The sequence below is a fragment of the Halichoerus grypus genome, chromosome 5 (assembly GCF_964656455.1).
Source record: "Halichoerus grypus chromosome 5, mHalGry1.hap1.1, whole genome shotgun sequence".
Taxonomy (NCBI): Eukaryota; Metazoa; Chordata; class Mammalia; order Carnivora; family Phocidae; genus Halichoerus; species Halichoerus grypus.
The window spans coordinates 81,302,271-81,327,726 of NC_135716.1; the positions used below are offsets into that span (position 1 = coordinate 81,302,271).

At 38.9% G+C, this 25,456-nt stretch overlaps 1 protein-coding gene across 7 annotated transcripts in view; it reads left to right on the forward strand.

The window, feature by feature from the left end:
• PRKDC (protein kinase, DNA-activated, catalytic subunit) overlaps positions 1-25,456 on the forward strand; it is a 247,069-nt gene that overhangs the window by 156,385 nt on the left and 65,228 nt on the right. For all 7 annotated transcript variants that reach the window (XM_036094045.2, XM_078072404.1, XM_078072405.1 and 4 more), the window contains 8 exons: positions 1,531-1,704; positions 2,534-2,632; positions 4,436-4,643; positions 6,319-6,508; positions 7,666-7,881; positions 12,458-12,570; positions 14,610-14,741; positions 17,700-17,879. In XM_036094045.2, the coding sequence (XP_035949938.2) occupies positions 1,531-1,704; positions 2,534-2,632; positions 4,436-4,643; positions 6,319-6,508; positions 7,666-7,881; positions 12,458-12,570; positions 14,610-14,741; positions 17,700-17,879 (1,312 nt within the window). The remainder of the gene's footprint in view (positions 1-1,530; positions 1,705-2,533; positions 2,633-4,435; positions 4,644-6,318; positions 6,509-7,665; positions 7,882-12,457; positions 12,571-14,609; positions 14,742-17,699; positions 17,880-25,456) is intronic.

Below are 25,456 nucleotides of genomic sequence, written 5' to 3' on the forward strand. Positions count from 1 at the left end.
TGTGAAGCTAGCCCTATATTCTCAGAGGCAGCTGGCTCATAAAATTTTGATTTGTTCAGCTTTCTCCTTCAACTCAGAAAGAACTTGTAGGTTTTCATAAAATATGTATTTGTTAAATTTTAATCAGAATTAAAGGTGGTGGGGCCTGACCCTCCTGCCTCTGCTTACCTGGCACTTTGGGGAAGCCACATCTCAAGCATTGTCTAAGGCTCTTCTCAGATTTAAAATGCATGGTTTTGAGTTCTGTACCCATTTTGCCAACTAGGAGGCTTCCATTATTTGTTAAAAGTGTTCATTTATTTTCACATTATACTATTAAAATAAATATTAAAAGATGCTTTGATCACTTACAGTATTTTTATTTCTCTGTATTTATTTATTTCTCTCTTCTTTTCCAGTCTTGTCTGTATACATATTTTTTTTTAAAGATTTTATTTATTTATTTGACAGAGAGAGACACTGCGAGAGAAGGAACACAAGCAGGGGGAGTGGGAGAGGGAGAAGCAGGCTTCCCACTGAGCAGGAAAGGTCATGACCCGAGCTGAAGGCAGACGCTTAACAACTGAGCCACCCAAGCGCCCCAGTGTATACGTATTTTTTACATAGGGACAAATTATTGATAAATGCCAATAACAAAGAATCTATGTTGTTACATTGTAATATCCTTCATTAGAAATTTACTCAGTATCTACTGTGTGTAAAGCATTAAGTTGGGTGCTTCAAGGAAGAAAAGATACATAAAAACAGGTGTACACGGTAGGGGCCCAGACTACCCTAACTTGCTTCTGACCTGCCAGGTGGCCTGACTAGCACTTGAAATCGTTTTTTCAAAATGTGAGATCCTTTATATTTAGTTTATTTTGTTTGACATTTCAGGTTTTTTAAAATATGCTTTTATTTTAGAATAACTGTATATTTATAGAAAATTTGAAAGATAATACACAAAGTTCCCACATACCCTTCGTCCAGTTTTTCTATGTCACATAATCGTGGTACATTTGTCAAAACTAAGAAATTAACATCAGTAAATTAATGTTAACTAAACTAGATTTTAGGGACGCCTGGGTGGCTCAGTCGGTTAAGCGGCTGCCTTCGGCCCGGGTCATGATCCCAGGGTCCTGGGATCGAGTCCCACATCGGGCTCCTTGCTCAGCAGGGAGCCTGCTTCTCCCTGTCTCCCTCTGCTTGTGTTCTCTCTGTCAAATAAATAAAATCTTTAAAAAAAAAAAAAAAAAAAAATTTAAAAAAAAATAAAATAAAATAAACTAGATTTTATTTGGCTTTTACCAGTTTTCCCACTAATGTTCCTTTTTCTATTCCAGGATCCAATCCAGGATACCACAATGAATTAATTTAGTCATTTTTAATATTCTAGCTCATGATAATTTTTTAAGATATAAGTTTTATGTTTCCGTTGTAACAAATTTTGAAATACAGAATAGCACAAAGAAGAAAATGTTACCTGTCATATCTGAAAGTATAATAAAAGTTGTTAAATTTGTGTGTTCTAAAAAATCTCTCTTGTTACAGAGACGATGAAAGACAGAAAGTGTGTTTGGACATAATTTATATGATGATGGCAAAATTGAAACCAACAGAACTCCGAGAACTTCTGAATCCTGTTGTAGAATTCATTTCTCATCCTTCTCCAGTGTGTAGGGAACAAATGTATAATATTCTGATGTGGGCTTATGACAATTACCGGTAAGGTGTACATTAACTTTTTTTTTTTTTAAGATGGGGGTGGTGGTAGAGGGGCAAAGGGAGAGGGAGAGCGAGAATCTTAAGCAGACACCACACTCAGCATGGAGCCCAACATGGGGCTCAATCTCACGATCCTGAGATCATGACCTGAACCAAAATCAAGAGTTGGACACTTTCCCGACTGAGCTACTCAGGCACCCCACTACATTAACATTTTATATTACTATTTTTAAGGGAGCATTTGGGTGCTTATAGCAATCTGGAACAGATTATAATAATAAAACATTTTTAAACATGATTAATAATTAAAACAAGTTTATTTTAGTATATTGACATGTATCCTTATTTTAACTCCTTTTATGTACCTGTGGGCTTTCAAAATGTGCAGTTACTGGTTGAGTTAGTTAATAGTGTAATTTGTTTTTATAGTTATCCCTTTAAAATTTACAAAATTAAGGAAATGATCTCTGTGGGATGTCTTCATCCTACAGGACTTCCATCACACCACTTCCCGTAGGGTGTGAGCCTGTCCTAGGACCTCTTAGCATTCCCAGGGAGCCCTCTGCAGCCCTCCTCCCATTACCACTCTGCCCCATGCACCTGAGCCCTATCACATTGCAGGTGGAGCTGTGACAGGCACTTGGATAGGCTTGCAGAGGCACCAAAGAAGGGTGTCAGGGTACATACTCATGAGGGTAGGTTCTGCTGTGATTTGGGAAGTTAAAGTACCATGGGAAAAGATTATTTTTTAATTCTGGATGGTGTTGTCGGGATTGCACAAAAGTGATAGACAATATTAATGTTTTGTCATTTTGTTATTTTTTCTCAGAGATCCAGAAAGTCAAGCAGATGATGAGTCTCAGGAAGTATTTAAGTTGGCAAAAGATGTGTTGATTCAAGGGTTGATCGATGAGAACGCTGGGCTTCAGTATGTGCTTCTCCTGGAATAATTGGGCCAGGACAAATAAAGTTAGGGATATTTCTTCCTAGATTTGCACTGAGTATTTTTCAGCAGTTTTAGAATTATATTTATAGTATTGGCATTTTCTTTGCTTTCTCCATTCATAGTGTTTAATAAACCACATTAAGACTTAAAAATCCTGACAAGTTATTTTAATATAAAAGTCTTACAAAAGTGGTATGAATAAAGCTTTCTCTGCTCATGCAGTGAATCAGTGTCTCAAAATGAAAAAATCTGTAATGACGATTATTATGTTTCTCATTTAACTCAAATAGTTGAGATCACACTATACGTATTAATATTGAGTGAAATGTTTGAAACTTTAGAAATAAGAGAAAACCATAATATTGATTATATGGGGAAGTATAAATGATGATTATTTTCTTTCGGGTTTGGCCAGCAAACCCTGAGATGGTGAATGAAAGGATTTCTCCCAACACCTTCGTTAGGAGAAAGGGGAGGCCTGGGGGCCAGACGCTTGAGTGGCGAAAGGCCTTGAGCCAAGCTCAGTCTCCGCTTTTATTGTGAGTTTAACTAATACACCATGTGCAAGGCAAGGAGTTCGTGAAGTATGTGACCACTACAGGTGCCTGTATTTTAAACCCACTCCCTGGATGAGACCCTTGAGCTCAGTAAGAATCCGGCTGCGTTCAGCCAAGAAACTTCAGAGGAGGCCCAGCGTCCGGGCACTCCTCCTTTGATTTTCAATTAGTCTTATCCAGGGAGGCATATACAAGTCAGGTTTTATCTATCCAGGCACTGTGAATCCTCAGTTTTCCTCTAAAATGCCAACCCTGTTAGTTTTATGAGTGTTTTATCAAGTACTAATTATATAAGAAGGGACATAAACTTTTTGTATGGTTCTATATTTCAATTTTCCTTTCTGCCACAATTTTAAACTCATTTTGCTTTTCAGAAATGCATTTGCATTTCATAAGCATTCATAAATTGTAAAACCTAACCTGTATTTTTCTTTAGCAGGGGGAAGGACAGAGGGGGAGAGAGAGAGTCTTAAGAGAGAGAGGATCACACTGTGTGGAGCCCAATGTGGGCTTTGATCTCACAACCCTGAGATCATGACCTGAAATCAAGAGTCAGACTCTTCATCATCTGAGCCACCCAGGCGCCCCGAGCCTAACCTGGTTTTTGTTTTTGTTTTTTTTAAGATTTTATTTATTTATTTGATGGAGAGAGACACAGCGAGAGAGGGAACACAGCAGGGGGAGTGGGAGAGGGAGAAGCAGGCTTCCCGCGGAGCAGGGAGCCCGATGCGGGGCTCGATCCCAGGACCCTGGGATCCTGACCTGACCCAAAGGCAGACGCTTAAGGACTGAGCCACCCAAGCGCCCCCTAACCTGGTTTTTAACTGGTTTAAGTTTTGAATATTTTATGGCACTAATTTTTGGAATGAATTGTTTTAGCAAGACAGTGAAGGAATACATATAATTTCTTAAGGTGTTTTCTCGGTTTCCAAATAGTTAATATTATATACTCATTGAAAACTTCCCAGACAGTAGAGATGAGAATAACATCATCCAGTTTTTCACCTCTTGTTAAATATGTTAAGGTTTTGGAATATTCCCTTCCTTCAGTGCATATTATTGTTCATGACTCAGATTAAACTCTTTATACAATTTTGGGTGTGGTTTTCCTCTGTGTTAAGCTTTATAGAGATGACAAACTGCCTTCTCCACATGACACTGTGTATAGGACATTATTTCTTATTTGCCAGTATCTGAGAAATATGCTTCTTTCCTCTCTGCTTTTCAGATTAATTATTCGAAATTTCTGGAGCCATGAGACTAGATTACCTTCCAATATCTTGGACCGATTGTTGGCACTAAATTCCTTATATTCTCCGAAGATAGAAATGCACTTTTTAAGTTTAGCAACAGATTTTCTGCTTGAAATGACCAGCATGAGCCCAGATTATCCAAACCCTGTGTTTGAGCATCCTCTGTCAGAATGTGAATTTCAGGTGAAGTACTTATCTCTGTAATAATAAATTTTATAAGCTTTTCCTGTCTTTTAGTCAACAAACATTTTCTAATAGAGTTAAACTAGCTGTCTTTTATTGAAATATAAATGATGTATGACATATTAGTTTCAGGTGTACAACATGATTTGATATTTGTTTGTATTGTGAGATGATCACCACAGTAACCCTAGTTAACATCCATCACCACATAGTTACAAATATTTTATCCTTGTGATGAGAACTTTTAACATCTACTCTCTTAGCAACTTTCAAATATATAATACAGTATTATTAACTATAGTCACCGTGCTACACATTCTATCTCCATGACTTATTTATTTTTTAACTGGAAGTTTGTACCTTTTGACCCCCTTCACCCATGTCCCCTTCCCCCCATCCTCTGCCTCTGGCAATTACCAGTCTGTTCTCTATATCTATCAGTTCACTTTTTTTTTGTTTTGATGTTGTTGTTTAGATTCCACATGTGAGATCATGTGGTATTCGCCTTTCTCTGTCTGAAATATTTCACTTAGCATAATGCCCTCAAGGTCCATCCATGTTGTCACAGATGGCAAATTTCCTTCTTTTTTATGATTCAATAATAGTCCATTGTATATGTGTGTATATGTGTACACACACACATACACATCACATTATCTTTATCCATTCATCCATCGATGGATACTAAGGTTACTTCAACGTCTTGGTTACTGTGAATAACGCTGCAGTGAACATAGAGGTACATATATCTTTTTGAGTTAGTGTTTTGTTTCCTTTGGATAAATACCCAGAAGTAGAATAGCTGGATCATTTCTTTTTTTAATTTTTTGAGGACCTCTATACTGTTTTCCTTAGTGTTTGCACCAATTTATATTCCCACCAACAGTGCATAAGGGTTTCCTCTTCTCCACATCCTCACCAACACTTGTCATTTCTTGTCTTTTTGATCATAGCCACCTGACAGATGTGAGGTGATATCCCACTGTGATTTTGTTTTGTGTTTCCCTCATGATTAGTGATACTGGGCTTCTTATTTTACTTGGAATACTCAGCACATTCCTTTCTGAAACACATTTGCTTCAGCCTCATCTGCGCACACTCTTCATATGCTCACACTTGTCCCCCTTTCAGCCTCCACTTAGATTTTCCTTTCTCCATAATGCCATTCTCCTTCCTCATCAGTCGCCCCATCAATTTGGTAGATACCGAGTTTGCATTTTCTCCTGGCAGGCTTAACAACCTGTGATGATTTACATATATGGACGTGCTCACTTCATCTCTGCCAACCTGGGCAGCAGAGCCTGACTGTTTTGCTTGCACTTGTCCTAGTGACTTTCCTAGTGTCAAGCACATGGTAGGACTTTGGAAGGAGTTGAGCCCTTTAGCTTGTTACTGTTGTGGTGCCATTATTGAGGTGGCATTAAGCCATTTAATGCAAAATGTGAAGGAGGAGAAATACGGTTTTTCTCCCCCAGTACTAATCAGTATTTCTAGTTGGCAAATAATTATTTAGTTAAAATTTTTAAATTCAGAAAGGTGGTTCTTCAGCTGCTTCCCACAGAGATACATGAAATTATAGTACATATTTGCTGATAGTAGCAATGGATTTTAATAAAAATATTTCAGTGTTGCTAAAGAAGGACCATTATTTCATTTGGAGCTCTCTTATGTGCAGGAATATACCATTGATTCTGACTGGCGTTTCCGAAGTACTGTTCTCACTCCAATGTTTATTGAGACTCAAGCCTCCCAAAGTGCTCTCCAGGCCCGGACCCAGGAGGGATCCCTCCCAGCTCAAGGGGTGATGGCTAAGCAGATACGGGCCACCCAACAACAGTATGACTTCACACCTACACAAACTGCAGGTAACTGTGCACCTGAACACCTGCCTGCTCTGCACCGGGCAATATGATCTGTGGAAGTGGCCTCCACTGCAAAAACATTGACTGTAAGAGAAGTGAAACAATAATAGTAAAAAGTGGTAAGAACCACAGAAGAGATACATCAGTCAAAGGAGAAAAGCATTGGGGTTACAAGAGTCATCAAATTCTTAGAGTTGGAAGGGGGAGGGCTGAGGAGGAGTGATGGGGAGCTGGTGTTTAAAGGATATGGAGTTTCTGTTTAAGAAGACAGAAGGTGCTCTGGAGGTGAATTGTGGCGATGGTTGCCCAACTGTGTGACACCATAGTACTGTACACTTTAAATGGTTCAAATAGTTAATTTGGTGATCTCTAAATTTTCGGTAAAAAAAAAAAATAGAAAGGGATTATTTTTGACTAGGAAAAACAAAAGTTACAGTACATGTATGTTTTATTTTGGTTTTGTCCAGAAAAATCCATTTAGTGCATCATATTTAAAATCCCTTATCTCAAAAGCAAAGTACTGAAGAGCTAAACCAAAATCATTTACTGTGTTTATAGTTTATTAAACTTTTCTTTTTTAAATCATTCACCTATTTCCTTTGATCAGAGAAGTACAAGTTGTGGAGTAAAATACCTAAATCATTTCATATAAGTATTTCAAATGTTTTTCCCTTAAATGAATTTTTTCATGTTCCATTGGTTCTAGAAGTACGAATGATTTGAATAATTACCATGGATATTTTATGACATTATATTAGAAGTCATGAATCTTTAGTACCTTATAGTAGATACAAAGTATCATTCCTATAATGATCACAGTGGCTTGAAGGAGCGCGTGGGGTGTTTCCTGCTTCACAAATGAGGACACTGAGGCCCAGACACCTAAGCTTCCTCGGGTCGCTCACTAGTAACCTGATAGAGCTTCTGCCTAGTGTCTTTCTGCTGTGACATGGCTGTCTCCCTGGAGGAGCTGTCCCCAGTGACTATGGCACGTGAGCCCGTGGAGGCCCCAGGTGCCACCAGGATGATACATCCCTTGTCACTCACAGTGTGTCTGGCAGTTGGCACTGCTCCAGATGCAGTGCTGGGGTGGTGTGGGCTTGGCAGGGTTGTGCAGTGCTGAGCATGCTGTGACATGCTCTGGTCATGCCTGTTTGTAGATGGCAGAAGCTCCTTTAATTGGCTAACTGGGAGCAGTATTGACCCACTGGTGGATTATACAGTCTCCTCATCATCGGATTCCTCATCTTCCTCCTTGCTGTTTGTCCACAAGAGGAGTGAAAAGTTACAGAGAGCACCCTTGAAGTCAGTGGGACCTGATTTTGGGAAAAAAAGGCTGGGCCTTCCAGGAGTTGAGGTGGATAACAAAGCAAAAGGTAAAGTAAGCTTGCTGAAATATACTTAAAATAAGTTAATGCAGAAGATTAGATAAAGAAAGTACATTTCTGACTGCATTCACGTTTCCTTATAACCTGTGAATAAGCCAATTAAAATTTAATTCGGGGGCTTGGGGATGGCTCAGTCAGTAGAGAATGCAACTCTTAATCTTGGGGTCATGAGTTTGAGCCCCATGTTGGGGGTAGAGTTTACTTAAAAAAATAATAAAATTTAATTCAGTAAATGTTGTTTGGGCACTTACCACGTTGAAAGCCTAGTTTGAGGTGTTCCAGAAAAGCTATTGAGTAAATTGGACTCAGTCCATTCATTTAGTGACTTTCTGAACATCAGGGCTTGGTAAGTAAACAGGTAGGTGACCTTGAGATGAGGCAGAATTAGTAAGTCTCAGAGAGAGAGAATGAGAGAGTGCCAGGAAGACCTTGGGAAGAGGCCGCCTTTGGGACTAGCCTTGGGAGCTAGGGGTGTGGGAAGGGGGAGGGTAAACAAGGACTGAGGCAGGAAGTGTGGAGCATGTTTGGGAAGGGGAGGGGACCCAGATCAGCTTAAGATTGTTTAAGGACTGGCAGGCCTTGTAGAAGTCTAGCCTGTGGGATAAGCCCACTGGGAGCATAGAGCAGACAGCTAGGGATGTGGGCCTGCAGCTTTAGGAGGCAACCAAGGCTTTCTGTAGTGAACCAAGCAGACAGGCAGGGTTCTCTGGATGACCTCTTGGGGGGGGTCTGCATGGAGCAGCATGTGGCGTGCCTGAAGAGGCCCTGGAGGCCAAGGCCACAGGCACCCCCACCCCACCACACACCCAGGGTCCTGGTGGGGAAGATGAGGGGAGATGTGTCACAGGGGCTGCAGGGAAGTGCTAGCAGAGCTCTAAGACCCAGTACTGGCTGAAAAGCAACTCAGCTTTTTATGAGAATGGCAGCTCTGGGAGTGAGTCAAAGCCCAGAGGAAGAAAACGGAGAGAGAGAAAAGGTCCCAACACAGAGCCTTGGGGAAATGCCAACCATATGAATTTAGATATAAAGAAGTAAAATTAGGAGCAAGGATAAATTCCTTTTATTTATTTTTTTCTTTTTTATTAAGTTTTTTATTTTAATCGCAGTATAGTTAACATACAGTGTTTATATTAGTTTCAGATGTACAATAACATAGTGATTCAACAATTCTGTACATCATTACTCAGTGCTCATCATGATAAGTGTACCCTTAATCCACTTCCCCTACTTCACTCATCCCCCCACCCACCTCCCCTCAGATATGCTTTATTTTATTTATTTTTTAAGATTTTATTTTTAAGTAATCTCTATACCCAACATGGAGCTCAAACTCACAACCCCGAGATCAAGAGTTGCACACTCTACTGACCGAGCCAGCCAGGTGCCCCTGATACCCTTTATTTTAAATGAGTAAGGGTAAATTCCTTTAGGAACTAAACACATACATGAAATACCTTCCTCATTTCCAACCACTCTTTTTCACATTTATGTTGCAGATCTGTGGCCATACATAATTCTGTGAATTTAATGTAGGTGAGGTAAATCTAGCTTGCTTTCTCTCATCACTCTGGGTTTGAAGGGGGCTAATGAGCCCCCTCCTGCTCTGTCTGTTCTGCTCCCTGCTTGCTTGCCTCCCACCAGTCTTCTTTCTTTTGTATCCTCTTCCTCTGCTGTTTCTCTGCCAGACTGTCATCCAACCAGAGTGCATAGTTCTCTTGTCCTTCTGTAATTGACGATGAAAGTCCCAAGGTTAAAATGCAGTCCCAGAAAGACTATTACTTTCCCGTGGCTCATGAAGTGTCTTGCTCACCTCAAACCCATGGCACGTACATCTTCCCACAGAATTGTTGAGGTGTGCATTTGGGGCAGCCTGAAGTCCAGTTAATGCTTGATGATTGCCCATGACCCACTCTTCTGAATGGGGAAGAGGCTCAGAAAACAGAGGGAAGTGGCTGAGGATGGCAGCATAGTCCACAACTCAAACTGTTGAGCAGTTTTTTCCGTCTTTATTGACCTTGTATAGAAATTAAGGAGGATAAGAGGTAAAACCTAATTTTTAAACCATTTTCCTTAAAAGTTTTATATATGAATTTGAAAAAACTCATAGAACTGAGTAAGCAAAATGAATACTGTCAGCTATCCATTTTAATTGGATTAATATATTTGAATCTGCCCTTGTACCTTTGTAGATATAAAATATTTCCCATACTGTCTGTCTTCTTTGGGGTTTATGTATTTTCTTGCCTAAAGAGGAATATTTGGAAGTTCATAAAATTTGGTAAATTAATCCTTATTATGATACTATTTATTATTGACATTTAAAAATGAAATTGTAACCTAATTAAGATATCACTTTTCAACCATTATATTCTTTATTACAGTTTCCTTTAGTTATTTGTATCATAGTAATACATGCCTGTAGTTTAAAGAGTCAAATACTTTGCCAAAGCTTTCTAGAAGAAACAGCAACCCTCCCTACCCATTTCCCAAATTCCAGATACAACCACTTCCGTATCTCCAATATTGCTACCCTACCTTTTTTTTCTTTCAGTATTAGTCATTCTCTTTTAGCTTGCATTATGAACATTGAGGCTCTGGCTCCTTCTTGTCCCTCACCCTCACCTACCACACACATACAATGAATTCTTCCTGTGCCCTCATCCTCTGATATAATTATGTCTTAATCTTCGTTTCATCAGTAGTTTTCTCTTATTTTGACTACATAAATACTATGTGTGTTCAAGGCATAGTACTACTATGATTATTTTTCCTTTCTTGTACAATAATTTTTCCTGGGCATTAATAATTATTTTGGTTTAGATTTCTACATATTATTACTTGATTTCCTCTGAGTTGTACCACTGTCTTTTACTTTTACCCAACACATAAATGTTTCATCTCAAAAGAAATCTCTCCTGGAGCTTCTGAGCCACCCTGTTCCAGGCTACTTGCTCTTGGGGTGTCTGCTCAGCTATGGTCTAGAGACCACCTCTTCATCCTGAGGGTCTTTTCACCTCTCTTGGATCTGATTCTTCTTCCTTGGCTTGTTCCTTCTTTCTGGTGAAGCACTTCTCGAGTATTCCTGAGAAAAGGGGTCAGAAACAGCTGTTTTTGATGCTTTGATGGCACTTATACCTGCTGGGTAATTTAGCTATAGAATTTTGAGTGTGAATTCATCAGGGTTCCCTAGTCCCCAGGGTTGGGTTGGGAAACCTGGTGGCATTCATTTTGTTGATTCTTTGTAAGAATTGGACTTTTTTCTCTGCAGAAGATCTTAGGATCCTTTCTTTTAAATCAATTAGGAAATTTCACAAAGGGTCCTTTGGAGCGTGCAGGTCTGTTTTAGTCCGTTTTTCTGGGCACTAGGAGGGTCCTTTCAGACTGCTAACACATTTTCCAGTTCTGGAATATTTTTTCTTGGATGATTTAGTTGATGATTTCCTCATATCAGTTTTCTTTTTGGAATCCTGTTGCTTGGATATCAGACCTTATCAGATCTTGTAATTGTCTTGTTTTTTTTTTTTTTTCCTTTTTGCTTTGTATTCTGGGAAATCACTTTAACCTATCTTCTAACCCTTGCTTTTAAGTTATGATATCATATTTTTAGTTTCCATGAGCATTTTATGTTCTCTGAATGCCTTTCCAATCCTTGATCCACTGTTGCAATTTCTACTTTTGTCTTTTTGATAAATGATAATATTTTGAAATTTTTTTCCCCTGGATGGACTGCTTTCAACAGTTGCTCTTTCTCTGTTGTTTTTTTGTTTTGTTTTGTTTTTTCATTTCTGTCTTTCATGTTTGAAGCTTTCCTCAAAATGTCTGGTGACTTGGCTTTTTGCTTATACTCCCAGATGGGGCACTAAAAAGGCATTTGGAATAGCTACACATTGGGAATGTGGAGGTCAGACTAGACCAGGACACTGAAACTCCTGACGTGTTGATATCGTTGCCTGTGCTTTTGTGCTGGTGGATTACCCAGAGGCAAAATCTCCAGTCTCTTGCCTGCAGACTAGCAGGCCAGGGTGCCAGCACTCTAGACGCCAAGCAGAAGCAGGCAGCTGCAGGTTCCAGAAGCCCTTGTGGTCGCTCGTGGTGTAGTTGCTGTGCCTGCAGCTGTGCCAGCCCTGTGCACCCATGGGCCGTGTGTCCTCTCCCAGGGTCCGCACCTGCAGCACGAGGGGCAGTGCTTTCTAACCACACCTCCTGCTGCAGCCTCACTTTCCTCCCTTCCCGTAGACATGCCTGCTGCTGCCAGGTCCTGAGCCTTCCAGGTCTTCTCCACTGTCCTTGCTTTGTCCCTGTTCTCTGCATGGTGGCACTGGGGTTGGGCTGAGTTAGTTACAACTTTCTACTCTCTAGCTTCCAAAACTGGTTAGTGGTCTCCTCTGCTATTCTCTGTTCTTCATAGACTTATGCCATTAAAACAAAACAGAACTGCTAGATGAAAGTAAAAAATGGAGGTAAGCAAATAATTCTACTTTTATTTTAGGGGATTCTAGAAAGGAGGTAAAGTAAACTACAAACGTCAAATTGGCTATCTGTAACAAACCTTTATATTCTTCAGGTATAGACAATCGGGCAGAAATATTAAGATTACGCAGACGATTTATAAAGGACCAAGAAAAGCTCAGTTTGATTTATACCAGAAAGAGTATTGCTGAACAAAAACGAGAGAAGGTTTGTATCTGTTTCGAGAATTTGAGTGGTCAGAGATATTTATTTTATATCAAAGGATATATACTAAAGAAATAAGTTTCTTGTCAGATATTTCTTCCATAACAAAATTACAGAAGCAGCACTATGAGTTAAAGTTACTTATGAACCAAAGATTATTCCTCTGACTAATGTAGATGTAAAGGACAGTTGTGACTCACTAATGAGGTCATGGGAATCTCGGAATGGGGCCTGTGTGGGCAGTCCTTTGGATCTGCGGTATGTTGTGGCTCACAGGCACTGCCAGGACCTCATCCCTGCCCCTTATCTCAGACTCACTGCAGCTTGGCTTTGTTCTTCTCTGTGACAGCCTGGCTTTCTCCATGTGATAGAGACACAGCCTCCAGTCATTCCTGAATGGTCTTACAACTTTAGCTGCTGGGAAGAATTAGCCAGAGCCTTGACCCACCTTGGGTCTGGAGCCACTGTGGGACCACATTACAACCAGCCACTCTCCTAGGGGTACCTGGATAAAGAGGGAATGGTGAGCCCAGAGAAAGCGGTGAGCAGGCCAGGCGGATGGTCCAGGGTTATCTGCTGAAAGCAGTTGACCTAGCGTGGCATAAATTAAACGTTTATCAAAATGTGGAAATAATGAAAGAGTTTGTTTAGCCATAGCTTCAGTATTACTTACAAATCAGTAATTATGACAAAATTTTCAAGAAAGACAAGATTGTGAGTTAAAAAAAAAAAACCTGAGTTTGTTCTAATTCAGTTTAAATCCTCAGTCACTTAATTAACTTGCAAATCTGAGTATGAAGTAGTTGAATGGTTCCACTATATCTTCTGTGGAAAGAAAAGGTACATTTCATCTTTCTCTTGTCTCTGTAAGTACAGCTATTCTCTTGAAGATGAGGGTCCAAAATCAGTGCCCCACAGTCATCCCACGCTCCTTCTCACTGGCCCCACCACACGTGGAGAGCGTTCTGCTTTTTCCACTCGGAGAAGTAACCACAAGCTACTAATTAAGCCTGAAACCTAAGTAGGTGTGCCTGAAGGAAATAACAAGCAGAATATAAACAGAAGGAAAAGATAAAACCAGGATTGTTGGGTAGAAATCACAGGGAGATATTTTGGTCTGATACAAAGAGAGTCCTTTAAATAATTAATAAATGTGGAATGGCCTGCTGTGTGAGGCCATGCATTCCCTGTGACACAGCTGTTTTCATCTGAAGTGGCTGACCTCTCAGTAAGAATGGCATGGAGGTAATCAGGCATCAAAAGTCCATGCGCTTTATTTGTTGGGAGCATTGTGCTCAGTGTCAGGCACTACTCTCAATGCTAGTGGTACAGAGGCAAATACAATACAAGCATTCATGGAGCTACAACCCAGGGTGTACAACAGAACAACAATAACAAAAAAAATGAATGAGTTAAGATTATAACGTGCAGTGTTGAAATTAAGTGATGACTATGTGTGGGAAGACTGTTAAAGAGGAAGTGAGAAAGCAAGCCTCTGAAGATGATATCTGAGATGGGAACCAAATGATGAGAGAAAAACTGTGAAAAGACATTCTAGGCAGAGATGAACAGGTCCCACAGTCTTGTGTGGTGGGGAGTCGGGGGTGACTCAAGAGCAGGTTCAAGGCTAGTCTGGCCTGAGCAGGTGAGCAGGGAAGGGAGGAGCTGGGATTTAGGGGCTGTGGTGATATCACTGGGCCTGATAGCCAAGGTTTTTTTTTTTAAGAGGAAGTAAGAGGAAGTACAACCCTCTGAGATATGGCTTTAAAAAGTTTTAATTCAAGTTCTCTGAGTTTATAAATATTCACATTATTTTGTGATGAATATTTAAATAATCTTCTTACTACTCATTTGATAGCAATTTTTATTTTGGATTTATTGTCTACCATAGACTGTAGTGACCAAACCATTTTGGATAAAAATTGTCATCAGGATCACCTTTATGTTAAAGATAAGTACTGACCGATTGTTTCATAGTTCATGCACTACAGATTTCTTCAATAAGAATTCTAATCTTCTTTCTTTGGTTCTAATGATTATAGGAGATTAAGAGTGAATTAAAAATGAAGCACGACGCCCAAGTCATTTTGTACAGGAGTTACCGTCAAGGAGACCTTCCTGACATTCAGATTAAATACAGTAGCCTGATCACCCCCTTGCAAGCTGTGGCCCAGGTTGGTCCTTGAATGCTTCATTTTTCTATTGACAGATAAAAACTGTTCAACAGTTTCAGGGGGCTACTATGTGCAAGGAGAAATGGTTGATGCTACACTGTATCATAAATGAGGTGTTGATTTGTCTTTAACAATGGACTTGGTTAAAAGACATTGGTCCAGGTCTTGGCCCTGCTGTTTCCTGGCTCCAAAACTTCTTTTCACAGGTGCAACTCACTTAGAGTCATCTAGAAGATAGACCTGCAGGTGGGATCCTTGTCAAGACATTTAATGCTCTGAGACACAGCTTCTTCATCTATAAAACCAGGGAGTGAAATCTATTTTTCTTACCAGTAATGTTGATCAGTGAAATAATGTGTAATAAATTTTAAAATGCTAAGCCACTTAAATCATTGCTTATACAAGATCCTTTTGGAGGGCTGGGGGGATCAGGAGACTATCAGTTTATGGGTGGGATTAGTATTTTACTTCTCTGTTAATTTTCTTAATAGCAGAGGATTGGAAATATTTTTCTAAGTTGTTAGGGTTGAGAGTGAATGAAGTTTTCTAGCTGAATTCTCTGACAAAAACAGGGTATTTATTCCCTGAAAGCCTAATTAATATTCCTTTGACTTTTATCAAAAAAACTTTAAAAATTATGCTAGGTGCTGAAATATAATGCCATATATTTTATTATATATTATTATATTATATTATATTATATTATATATATATATTATATATAATATATAATATTATTATATTAAATTTTCAGAACTAATATTATGTGTAATAATAAGTTATATCTGCATAGTCTTTTACTCTTTTTTTAAGTTTTTTATTTAATCTGAATAAATATAGATTGACAGGAATTTGCAAAAATAGTACTTAGTCCCATATACTCTTTTTTTTTTTTTTTAGTCCCATATACTCTTTACCTGGCTTCCCCCACTGGTGGTATCTTATTTAACCATAGTACATTATGTTGATCTAGAAATTGACATCGGAACAACAGTGTTGACTGGTGTTAACCATTTTTCCCTTCACACGCGCACGTGTGTGTGTGTGTGTGTGTGATTCTGTGCAATTGTAGCATGCCAACTGATTGATGTAATTACTATCACAAAAGAGCCCTTGGTTGTTACAGAGTGCTTTCACATTTCTTTCATTAGATTCTCCCAGTAATTTTGTGACATAAAGGCAGTTGTTAGACACATTTACAGATGAAGAACTGAAGGTTAGCAAAGAATGGATAATATGGTTCAAACTTTGTATCTTGCTGGGTGTGGAACTAAGACAACACCCCCTCCTTTGTTTTGACACCTGGCCTTGTGCTTTTCTTCACCCCCATTATTTCCCAGTTTTTCTAGTGCATTGCACACATGTATTCACATCACTGCCTCAGAAATGATGCTGCCACCTGCTCTGCTAGGCATGGTTTGCATCTGCCCATGTTGGATAGGTAGGTGGTATGTACTGATGGTAGCAGGTTATAGGCCTGATACAGCTGAGAGACCCATGTCCAAGTCAGTTCATCTCATTGGTGCTTGGAAAATATTAAGATGGTGAATATTGTTTTGAAAAAAACATAACTACATTTTTTCTGTCCTTTGAAAAAGAATGTGTTCCCTTATATTTCTCAAATTCCAGTATTTTATTCAAATGCTATATATGGAGCAACTCCTTCTGGATGCCTGGGACTGCTCTAAGCACTGAGGTGCAGCTCTGGACAATACAGACAAGGTCTCTTCTGCTGTCCAGGGGTTCCCCTTCTTCATCATGAGCATTACATGCTAGAGAACTGAAGACGAGCCTGTAAACTAGCCATTGTCCAGCAGCAGCATTTTGTTGCTCTGAAAACATTATCTTAAGCACCATTGCATTATTGAAACAGAAGGAGCATTTGGAACTCCCTGGGCAATGAGGGAATTTGTGCATACGACTCAAGAATTGGGTTGTAGACATGGGAACCTGTCTGCTGCAAGTTAAGTGAATAAAGTTATCAAACAGATACCATATGAGAGAGTGTGCATGTCAGTAAAAGACCAACCCATGGCAGTGAGTGTCTTCATGTAGTGTAGTATGAGTGATACTTTCTTTTTTTCCTAATTTATATTTTCTGAAATTTTTTATAACAACCATATAACTTTCTGTAATACAAATACATAAATAATAGAGAACACATCAAGTTGTACTTTTTATTCAGACACAGTTTTTATCAAGCAAAATAATTTTCAAATCTTATTAATTCATGCGTTCATGCCTTCCTTTAAAAAAATACAGACACTGCATGCTAGGGACTGTTCTTAGTACTGGTGTCATAGGCACAGATAAAGGATAATGTTCCTGTGGTCATGGAGTATGAGGGTTAAAGCCATAAAAGATTAGGTAGCATTCTGTTAGAGCTGAGTACACCAAACATGAAAACCACAAAAATGGCTACTGATGGTTTTAACAGTTTAAATGGTCATAATGATGGGACTCTGAAATTTTAAATTGGCATTTTATTTAAGCTTATCAGTTATCTTTAGCTTTATGATGATGCTAATATGATGATGGTTCCTAAAAATCTCATTTAATCTTTCTTGAAGATCTTATCAATTACTGCAGTGGTCACTTGATATGCATTATCTTGGCTAATCCTTACCACAACCCTGGGATGTGTTCTGTTATCCCCACTTTCAAGATGAGGTATCTGAAGGTCCAGACTCACCCATGAGTTAAGCTATGTGGCTACATATGTGATTGAGCCAGCTTACATTATTTCTGGGTCCAAAATCCATGATATCACAGGTATATTTGGTTAAATTTCAAATACTAGCCATGTCAATGCCTATTAAAACTTTCTAAACAGAATTGAGATGTAAATTAGATATGCTTGCAACAGTTTGTGTTTTCAAATAAAGCTCTGATAGTATTAGTGAATTATAGCATTTTTACTTCAGATCCTAATTTGTCTTTGTTTTGGATATTTTACAGAGAGACCCAATAATTGCAAAACAGCTCTTTGGCAGTTTGTTTTCTGGAATTATAAAAGAAATGGATAAATACAAGACCAAGTCTGAGAAAAACAACATTACTCAAAAGTTGCTCCAGGACTTTAATCATTTTCTTAACACCACTTTCTCTTTCTTTCCACCTTTTGTCTCTTGTATCCAGGTAAGTTTGTACACATGCTTCATAAATATTGCATTATCTACTTTGCCATCACATGACTGTGTCATAATAACTTCATTTGTTTCACAAACTGAAGCACAGGTGTTTGAGTAGATGTGCTCTGTATGGTTACCTCTTCCCAGATGGGTAGGTGTGATTTATTTGTTGTTTTTTTTCTTAAACAAGCATATAGGGGCGTCTGAATCTTGGTTTCAGCTCAGGTCATGATCTCAGGGTCCTAGGATCAAGCTCCACAACAGGCTCCATGCTCAGCGGGGAGTCTGCTTAAGGATTCTCTCCCTTAGCCCCTCCCCCCCATTTGCACCTGCTCTCTCACTCTTTTTTCCTCTCTCTCTCTAAAATAAATGGATGAATCTTTATTTAAAAAAAAAAAAAAAAAAACCCAAACTTCTATTTGACTGAATAATTAGAAGTCAGCCTTGGTATAAAAGTGCTCTGATTTTTAATAAGCCATAAGCCAGTCCCTTCAGTGTTTTGGTTAAGCCCTGCATGTCCTTATATACTGTGTCACCAGATTATTTCCTGCCTCCCGATTGCCTTCAACAGATGTTGATTGAGCATATTCCTAACTTTGTTCTAAGTGGTGGGGATGGTGAATGAGGCAAAGAAGCACAAATCTCTGCCCTCCTGGAATTACAATGGGTGACAAACAATAAACAGACAAATACAGAAGATAACATGAAGTAGTCTTAAGTGTCATAGAACTTGAGTACTACAGAAGCACTAGTGTAATATAGGGTAGTAATGAAGCAGGGAAGGAGACAGCCTCTTGAACAGGGTGGGGCGGTGGGTATGTACCATGATAGATATTTAGATGGAGTGGTCAGAGAAGGCCTTTCTAAGGCAGTACAGTTTGAGCAGATGTTAATGTAGGCATAGTTTCAGTTACTACTTAAACATGCTTACTGGAAGGTTACTTTTTCATGTAAGAAATGTTTCCTTTGCCGTTCAAAACATGGATCGTTACAAAGTCCCTAATAGAGAACTGTTTCAATTCATTTTAGTATTTAAAAATTTTTTTTATTTAAATTCAATTTAATTAACATAGGGTATTGTTAGTTTCAGAGGTAGTATTTAGTGATTCATCAGTCTTATATAACACCCAGTGCTCATTCCATCAAGTGCCCTCCTTAATGCCTACCAACCAGTTACGCCATCCCCCCACTCACCTCCTCTCCAGCAACCCTCAGTTTATTTCCTATAATTAATTAGGAGTCTCTTATGGTTTGTCTCCCTCTCTGTTTTCATCTTTTTGTTTTTCCTTCCCTTCCCCATGTTCATCTGTTTTTGTTTCTTAAATTCCACATATGAGTGAAATCATATATTTGTCTTTCTCTTATTTCGCTCAACGTAATACCCTCTAGTTCCATCCATGTCATTGCAAATAGCAAGATTTCATTCTTTTTGATGCATGAGTAATATTCCATTGTATATATACACCACATCTTCTTGATCCATTCATCTGTCGATAGACATCTGGCTCCTTCGATATTTTGGCTATTGTGGACATTGCTGCTATAAACATTGGGGTGCATGTGCCCCTTCAAATCACTGTGTTTGTATCCTTTGGATAAATACCTTACTGGTGCAATTGCTGGGTCATAGGGTACCTCTATTTTTAACTTCTTGAGGAACCTCCATACTATTTTCCAGAGTGGCTACACCAGTTTGCATTCCAACCAACAGTGTAAGAGGGTTCCTATTTCTTCACATCTGTGTTTCCTGAGTTCATTTGAGCCATTCTGATGGGTGTGAGGTGGTATCTCATTGTGGTTTTGATTTGTATTTCCCTGATGCCAAGTGATGTGCATTTTTTCATGTGTCTGTTGGCCATTTGTATGTCTTCTTTGGAGAAATGTTTGTTCATGTCTTCTGCCCATTTCTTCACTGGAGTTTTTGTTTTTTGGGTGTTGAGTTTGATAAGTTCTTTATAATATAATAATAATAATATATTTTGGATACTAGCCCTTTATCTGATATGTCATTTGCAAATATCTTCTCCCATTCTGTAGCTTACCTTTAGTTTTGTTGACTGTATCCTTCACTGTGTAAAAGTTTTTTATCTTGATGAAGTCCCAATATTTCATTTTTGCTTTTGTTTCCCTTGCCTTTGAAGATGTGTCTCGCAGGAAGTTGCTGCAGCCGAGGTCAAAAGGTTGCTGCCTGTTCTCTAGGATTTTGATGGATTCCTGTCTCACATTTAGGTCTTTATCCATTCTGAGTCTGTTTTGTTTTTTTTTTTTTAATTTTTTTTTTTTTTAAAGATTTTATTTATTTATTTGACAGAGAGAGAGACACAGCGAGAGAGGGAACACAAGCAGGGGGAGTGGGAGAGGGAGAAGCAGGCTTCCCACGGAGCAGGGAGCCTGATGCGGGGCTCGATCCCAGGACCTGGAATCATGACCTGAGCCGAAGGCAGACGCTTAACGACTGAGCCACCCAGGGCCCCCTGAGTCTGTTTTTGTGTATGGTGTAAGAAAGTGGTCGAGTTTCATTCTTCTGCATGTGCCTGTCCAATTTTCCCAACACCATTTGTTGAAGGGACTGTCTTTTTTCCATTGGATATTCTTTCCCGCTTTGTCGAAGATTAGTGGACCATAGAGTTTGAGGTTCCATTTCTGGGTTCTCTGTTCTGTTCCATTGATCTATGTGTCTGTTTTTATACCAGTACCATACTGTCTTGATGATGACAATTTTATAATATAGCTTGAAATCTGGAATTGTGATGCCTCCAGCTTTGCTTTTCTTTTTCAACATTCCTTTGGCTATTCGGGATCTTTTCTGTTCCATACAAATTTTAGGATTGTTCCAGCTCTGTGAAAAATATTGATGATATTTTGATAGGGATTACATTGATGTGTAGAATCTACTTTGGGTAGCATAGACATTTTAACAATATTTGTTCTTCCTATTCATGAACGTGGAACGTTTTTCCATTTCTTTGTGTCTTCCTCAATTTCCTCATAGGTGTTCTATAGTTTTCAGGATACAGATCCTTTACCTCATTGGTTAGGTTTATTCCTATTATGGTTTTTGGTGCAATTGTAAATGGGATCGATTATCTGATTTCTCTTTCTTCTTCATCCTTGTTAGTGTATAGAAATGCAGCTGACTTCTGGGCATTGATTTAATATCCTGGGACTTTGCTAAATTCCTGTATCAGTTCTAGCAATTTTTTGGTGGAATCTTTTGGGTTTTCTACAGAGTATTATGTTCTCTGTGAAGAGTGAAAGTTTGACTTCTTCTTTGCTGATTTGATGCCCTTTATTTCTTTTTGTTGTCTGACTGCTGAGTCTAGGACTTCCAGTAGTATGTTGAACAATGAGGTAGTGAGGGAGGACATCCCTGTCGTGTTCCTGCCCTTAAGGAAAAGCTCTCAGTTTTTCCCCATTGAGAATGATATTTGCTGTAGGTGTTTTGTATTTGGCTTTTATGATATTAAGATATGTTCCCTCTAACCCTACATGGCAGAGAGTTTTATGAAGAAAGGATGCTGTATTTTTTCAAATGCTTTTTCTGCATCAATTGAGAGGATCATATGGTTCTTGTCCTTTCTTTTATTAATATAGTATATCACCTGAATTGATTTGTGGATGTTGAACCACCCCTGCAGCTCAGGAATAAATCCTACTTGGTTGTGGTAAATATTTCTTTTGATGTACTGTAGGATCCTATTAGCTAGTATCTTGGTGAGAATTTTTGCATCCATGTTCATCAGGGATGTTGGTCTTTGTCTGGTTTTGGGATCAAGGTAATGCTGGCCTCATTAGAATGAGTTTGGAAGTTTTCCTTCCATTTCTGTTTTTTGGAACAGCTTCAGAAGAATAGGTATTAATTCCTTAAATGTGTGGTAGAATTCCACTGGGAGGCCATCTGGCCCTGGACTCTTGTTGTTGGGAGATTTTGGATTTCTGATTCAATTTCTTTGCTGGTTATGGGTCTGTTCAGGTTTTCTATTTCTTCCTGTTTCAGTGGGGTAGTTTATATGTTTCTAGGAATGCATCCATTTTTTCCAGGGTGCCTAATTTGTTGGCATATAATTGCTCATAATATTCTCTTACAATTGTTTGTATTTCTTTGGTGTTGGTTATGATCTCTTCTCTTTCATTCATGATTTTATTGATTTGGGTCCTTTCTCTTTTCTTTTTGATAATTTGGGCTACAGGTTTATCGATCTTATTAATTCTTTCAAAGAACCAGCTCCTACTTTTGTTGATCTGTTCTACTGGTTGTTTTTTTTTTCCTATATCATGGATTTCTGCTCTAATCTTTATTATTTCTCTTCTCCTGCTGGATCTAGGTTTTATTTGCTGTTCTTTTCCCAGCTTCTTTAGGTGTAAGGTTAGGTTGTGTATTTGAGACCTTTCTTGTTTCTTGAGGTAGGCCTTTATTGCTATATACTTCCCTCTTAGGACTGCCTTTGCTGCATCCTAAAGGTTCTGAACTGTTATGTTTTCATTTTCATATGCTTCCATGTATTTTTTAAAATTCTTTAATTTCCTGGTTGACCCATTCGTTCTTTTTTCTTTTTTTTTAAAGATTTTATTTATTTATTCATGAGAGACAGGGAGAGAGAGAGAGGCAGAGGCAGAGGGAGAAGCAGGCTCCCCGCTGAGCAGGGAACCCAATGTGGGACTCGATCCCAGGACCTCGGGATCATGACCCGAGCCAAAGGCAGACGCTCAACCATCTGAGCCACCCAGGCGCCCTACCCATGCATTCTTTAGATGGATCCTCGTTAACCTCCATGTATTTGTGTTCTTTCCAAATTTTCTCTCGTGATTGCATTCAAGTTTTAAAGCTTTGTGGTCTGAAAATATACATGGTATAATCTCAGTCTTTTTGTACCAGTTGAGACCTGATTTGCGACTAAGTCTTGTCATCTATTCTGGAGAACATTCCATGTACACTTAAGAGGAATGTGTATTCTGTTGCTTTAGAATGAAATGCTCTGAATATATCTGTGAAGTCCATCTGGTCCAATGTGTCTTTCAAAGAGTTGTTTCCTTGTTGATCTGCTTAATGATCTGTCCATTGGTATGAGTGGGGTGCTAAAGTCCCCTACTATTATTGTATTATTATCAATGAGTTTCTTTAATTTTGTTACTAATTGGCTTATATATTTGGCTGCTCCCAAGTTAGGGCCATGAATATTTATAATTGTTAGATCTTCTTGTTGGATAGACTCTTTTATTAGGAGGTAGTGCCCTTATTCATCTCTTATTACAGTCTTTGGTTTAAAAACTAGTTTGTGTGATATAGGGATGGCTACTCCAGCTTTCTTTTCATGTCTATTAGCATGGTAAATGGTTCTCCATCCCCTCACCCCTCACTTTCAATCTTTGGGTCTAAAATGAGTCTTAGCATATTGATGGGTCTTATTTTATCTAATCTGATACCCTTTGTCTTAATTGGAGCATTTAGTCCATTTACATTCAGAATAATTCTTGAAAGATATGAATTTATTGCCATGTATTACTTAAGTCACTGTTCCTATAAATTGTCTCTGTTCCTTTGTGATCTTTGTTACTTTTGGGCTCTCTTTTCCCTCAAAGGATCTCCTTTAATATTTCTTGCAGGGCTGTTTTAGTGTTTACAAATTCTTTCAGTTTTTGTTTTTCCTGGAAACTCTTTATCTCTTCTCCTATTCTGAATGACAGCCCTGCAGGATAAAGTATTCTTGGCTGCATATTTTTTCCCATTTAACACGTTGATTATGTCATGGCAGTCTTTTCTGGGCCTACCAGGTCTCTGTGGAAGGGTCTCCTGCCAGCCTTATGTGTCTACTCTTGTAGGTTAAGGACCTCTTGTCCTGAGCTGCTTTCAGGATTTTGTCTTTATCTCTGAAATTTTAAGCTTTACTATATTATGTCAGGGTATTGACCTATTTTTATTGATTTTGTGGGGGATTCTCTGTGCCTCCTGGACTTGAATGTCTGTTTCCTTCCCCAGAGTAGGGCAGGTCTGATCTATAATTTGTTCAGATAAACCTTCTTCCCCATCTCTCTCTTCATCTTCTGGGACCTCTATTACTAAAATTTCGCTTTATGGTATTGCTGATTTTTTGAAGTCTCCCTTCGTGATCCAGTAGTAGTTTATCTCTCTTTTTCTCAGCTTCCTTATTTTCCATCATTTTATCTTCTATATTACTGACTCTGTCTTCTGCCTCATTTATCCTAGCTGTTAGAGCCTTCATGTTTGAGCGCATCTCAGTAATAGCATTTTTAATTTTGGCCTGATTAGATATTTGTTCTTTTATTTCTACAGTAAGGGATTCTTTAGTGTCTTCTATGCTTTTTTCAAGCCCAGCTAGTATCTTTATAATTGTTTTGATTTCTAGTTCCGACATCTTACTTATATCCATATTGATTAAATGCCTGGCAGAGAGTAGTACTGTCTGTTCTTTCTTTTGCAGTGAATTTCTCCTTCTAGTCATTGTATTTAGGAAAGTAGGGGGAAAGAGAAAAACAAAACAGCAAAAACAGCAATAATAACAACAGAAACCTCAGGAAGTTGTTTCTGCTGTATGCTGTGTACACTCTGCTGTTGTGTTTTGGCTGCTCTTTCCCACTGGTCCTTCCTCTACAGAGTTCCTCCTTGCTTGCAGTGGGGAGTGTTTTGACCTTTAAGTACATGTGGTTTGATTTGTTTGTCGTTAAGCTTGTAAAGGAAAAAAGAAAGAGAAGGAAAAAAAAAGACAAAAGAAAACAAAGCCTGATCCAAAACGAGAGAAAGGGAAATGGAACAAAAGTGGATACAAACAGACAAACAATAAACTATAAGCCTGATTCTAGAAAATAAGAAGCAAGGAAGGAAAGAAGAGTTGGGAAAGAAGAAAAGAGAGAAAAAAAGTAGCCAGGTCCAAAAAATAAGAGAAGGAAACAATCGAACCAACAACTGAAAAAAAAGATTATCAGCCTCATTCAAAAAAAGAAGAAAAAGAAAAAAAGAGAAAAGGGAAAAAAATAAAGGATGAAGAATAAAAAATAAGATATAGAAAAATACAAAATGAAAAAAAAGGCTTAGGGGTGGCTGGGTAGCTTAGTCTTAAGCGTCTGCCTTCAGCTCAGGTCATGATCCCAGGGTCCTGGGATCAATCCCCGCATCGGGCTCCCTGCTTGGCAGGAAGCCTGCTTCTCCCTCTCCCACTCCCCCTGCTTGTGTTCCCTCTCTGGCTATGTCTGTCTCTGTCAAAGCTGGAACCAGGTTATAGGCAATCTGCACTCAGCTCTGTCCCCTACTCCCCTCTGTCCCAGAAAAGACTTTGCAGAGGCTTGAATCTATTGTGGCTGACCGCAAAAACTACGGCCAGGTTAATTGCAATGTGCTCCAGTCTCTGCTTTCTGCTCAGTTCAGCTACAGAAAAGCAGCTACTCAGAGTGCACACAGAGGTTTAAGCCTATTGTGGCTCACAGCAAAAAGTTGTTTAGAGGTTTTCTGCCCTCTGTATGTACCTGTGACCCTGCTGTTTGAGCACTGCTCAATGGTTCCAACTGAACTTTGGTCGTTGGAGAGGCAAAATACCTCTTCCAAATGCCCTCTGGAATGGGTGTGATCTC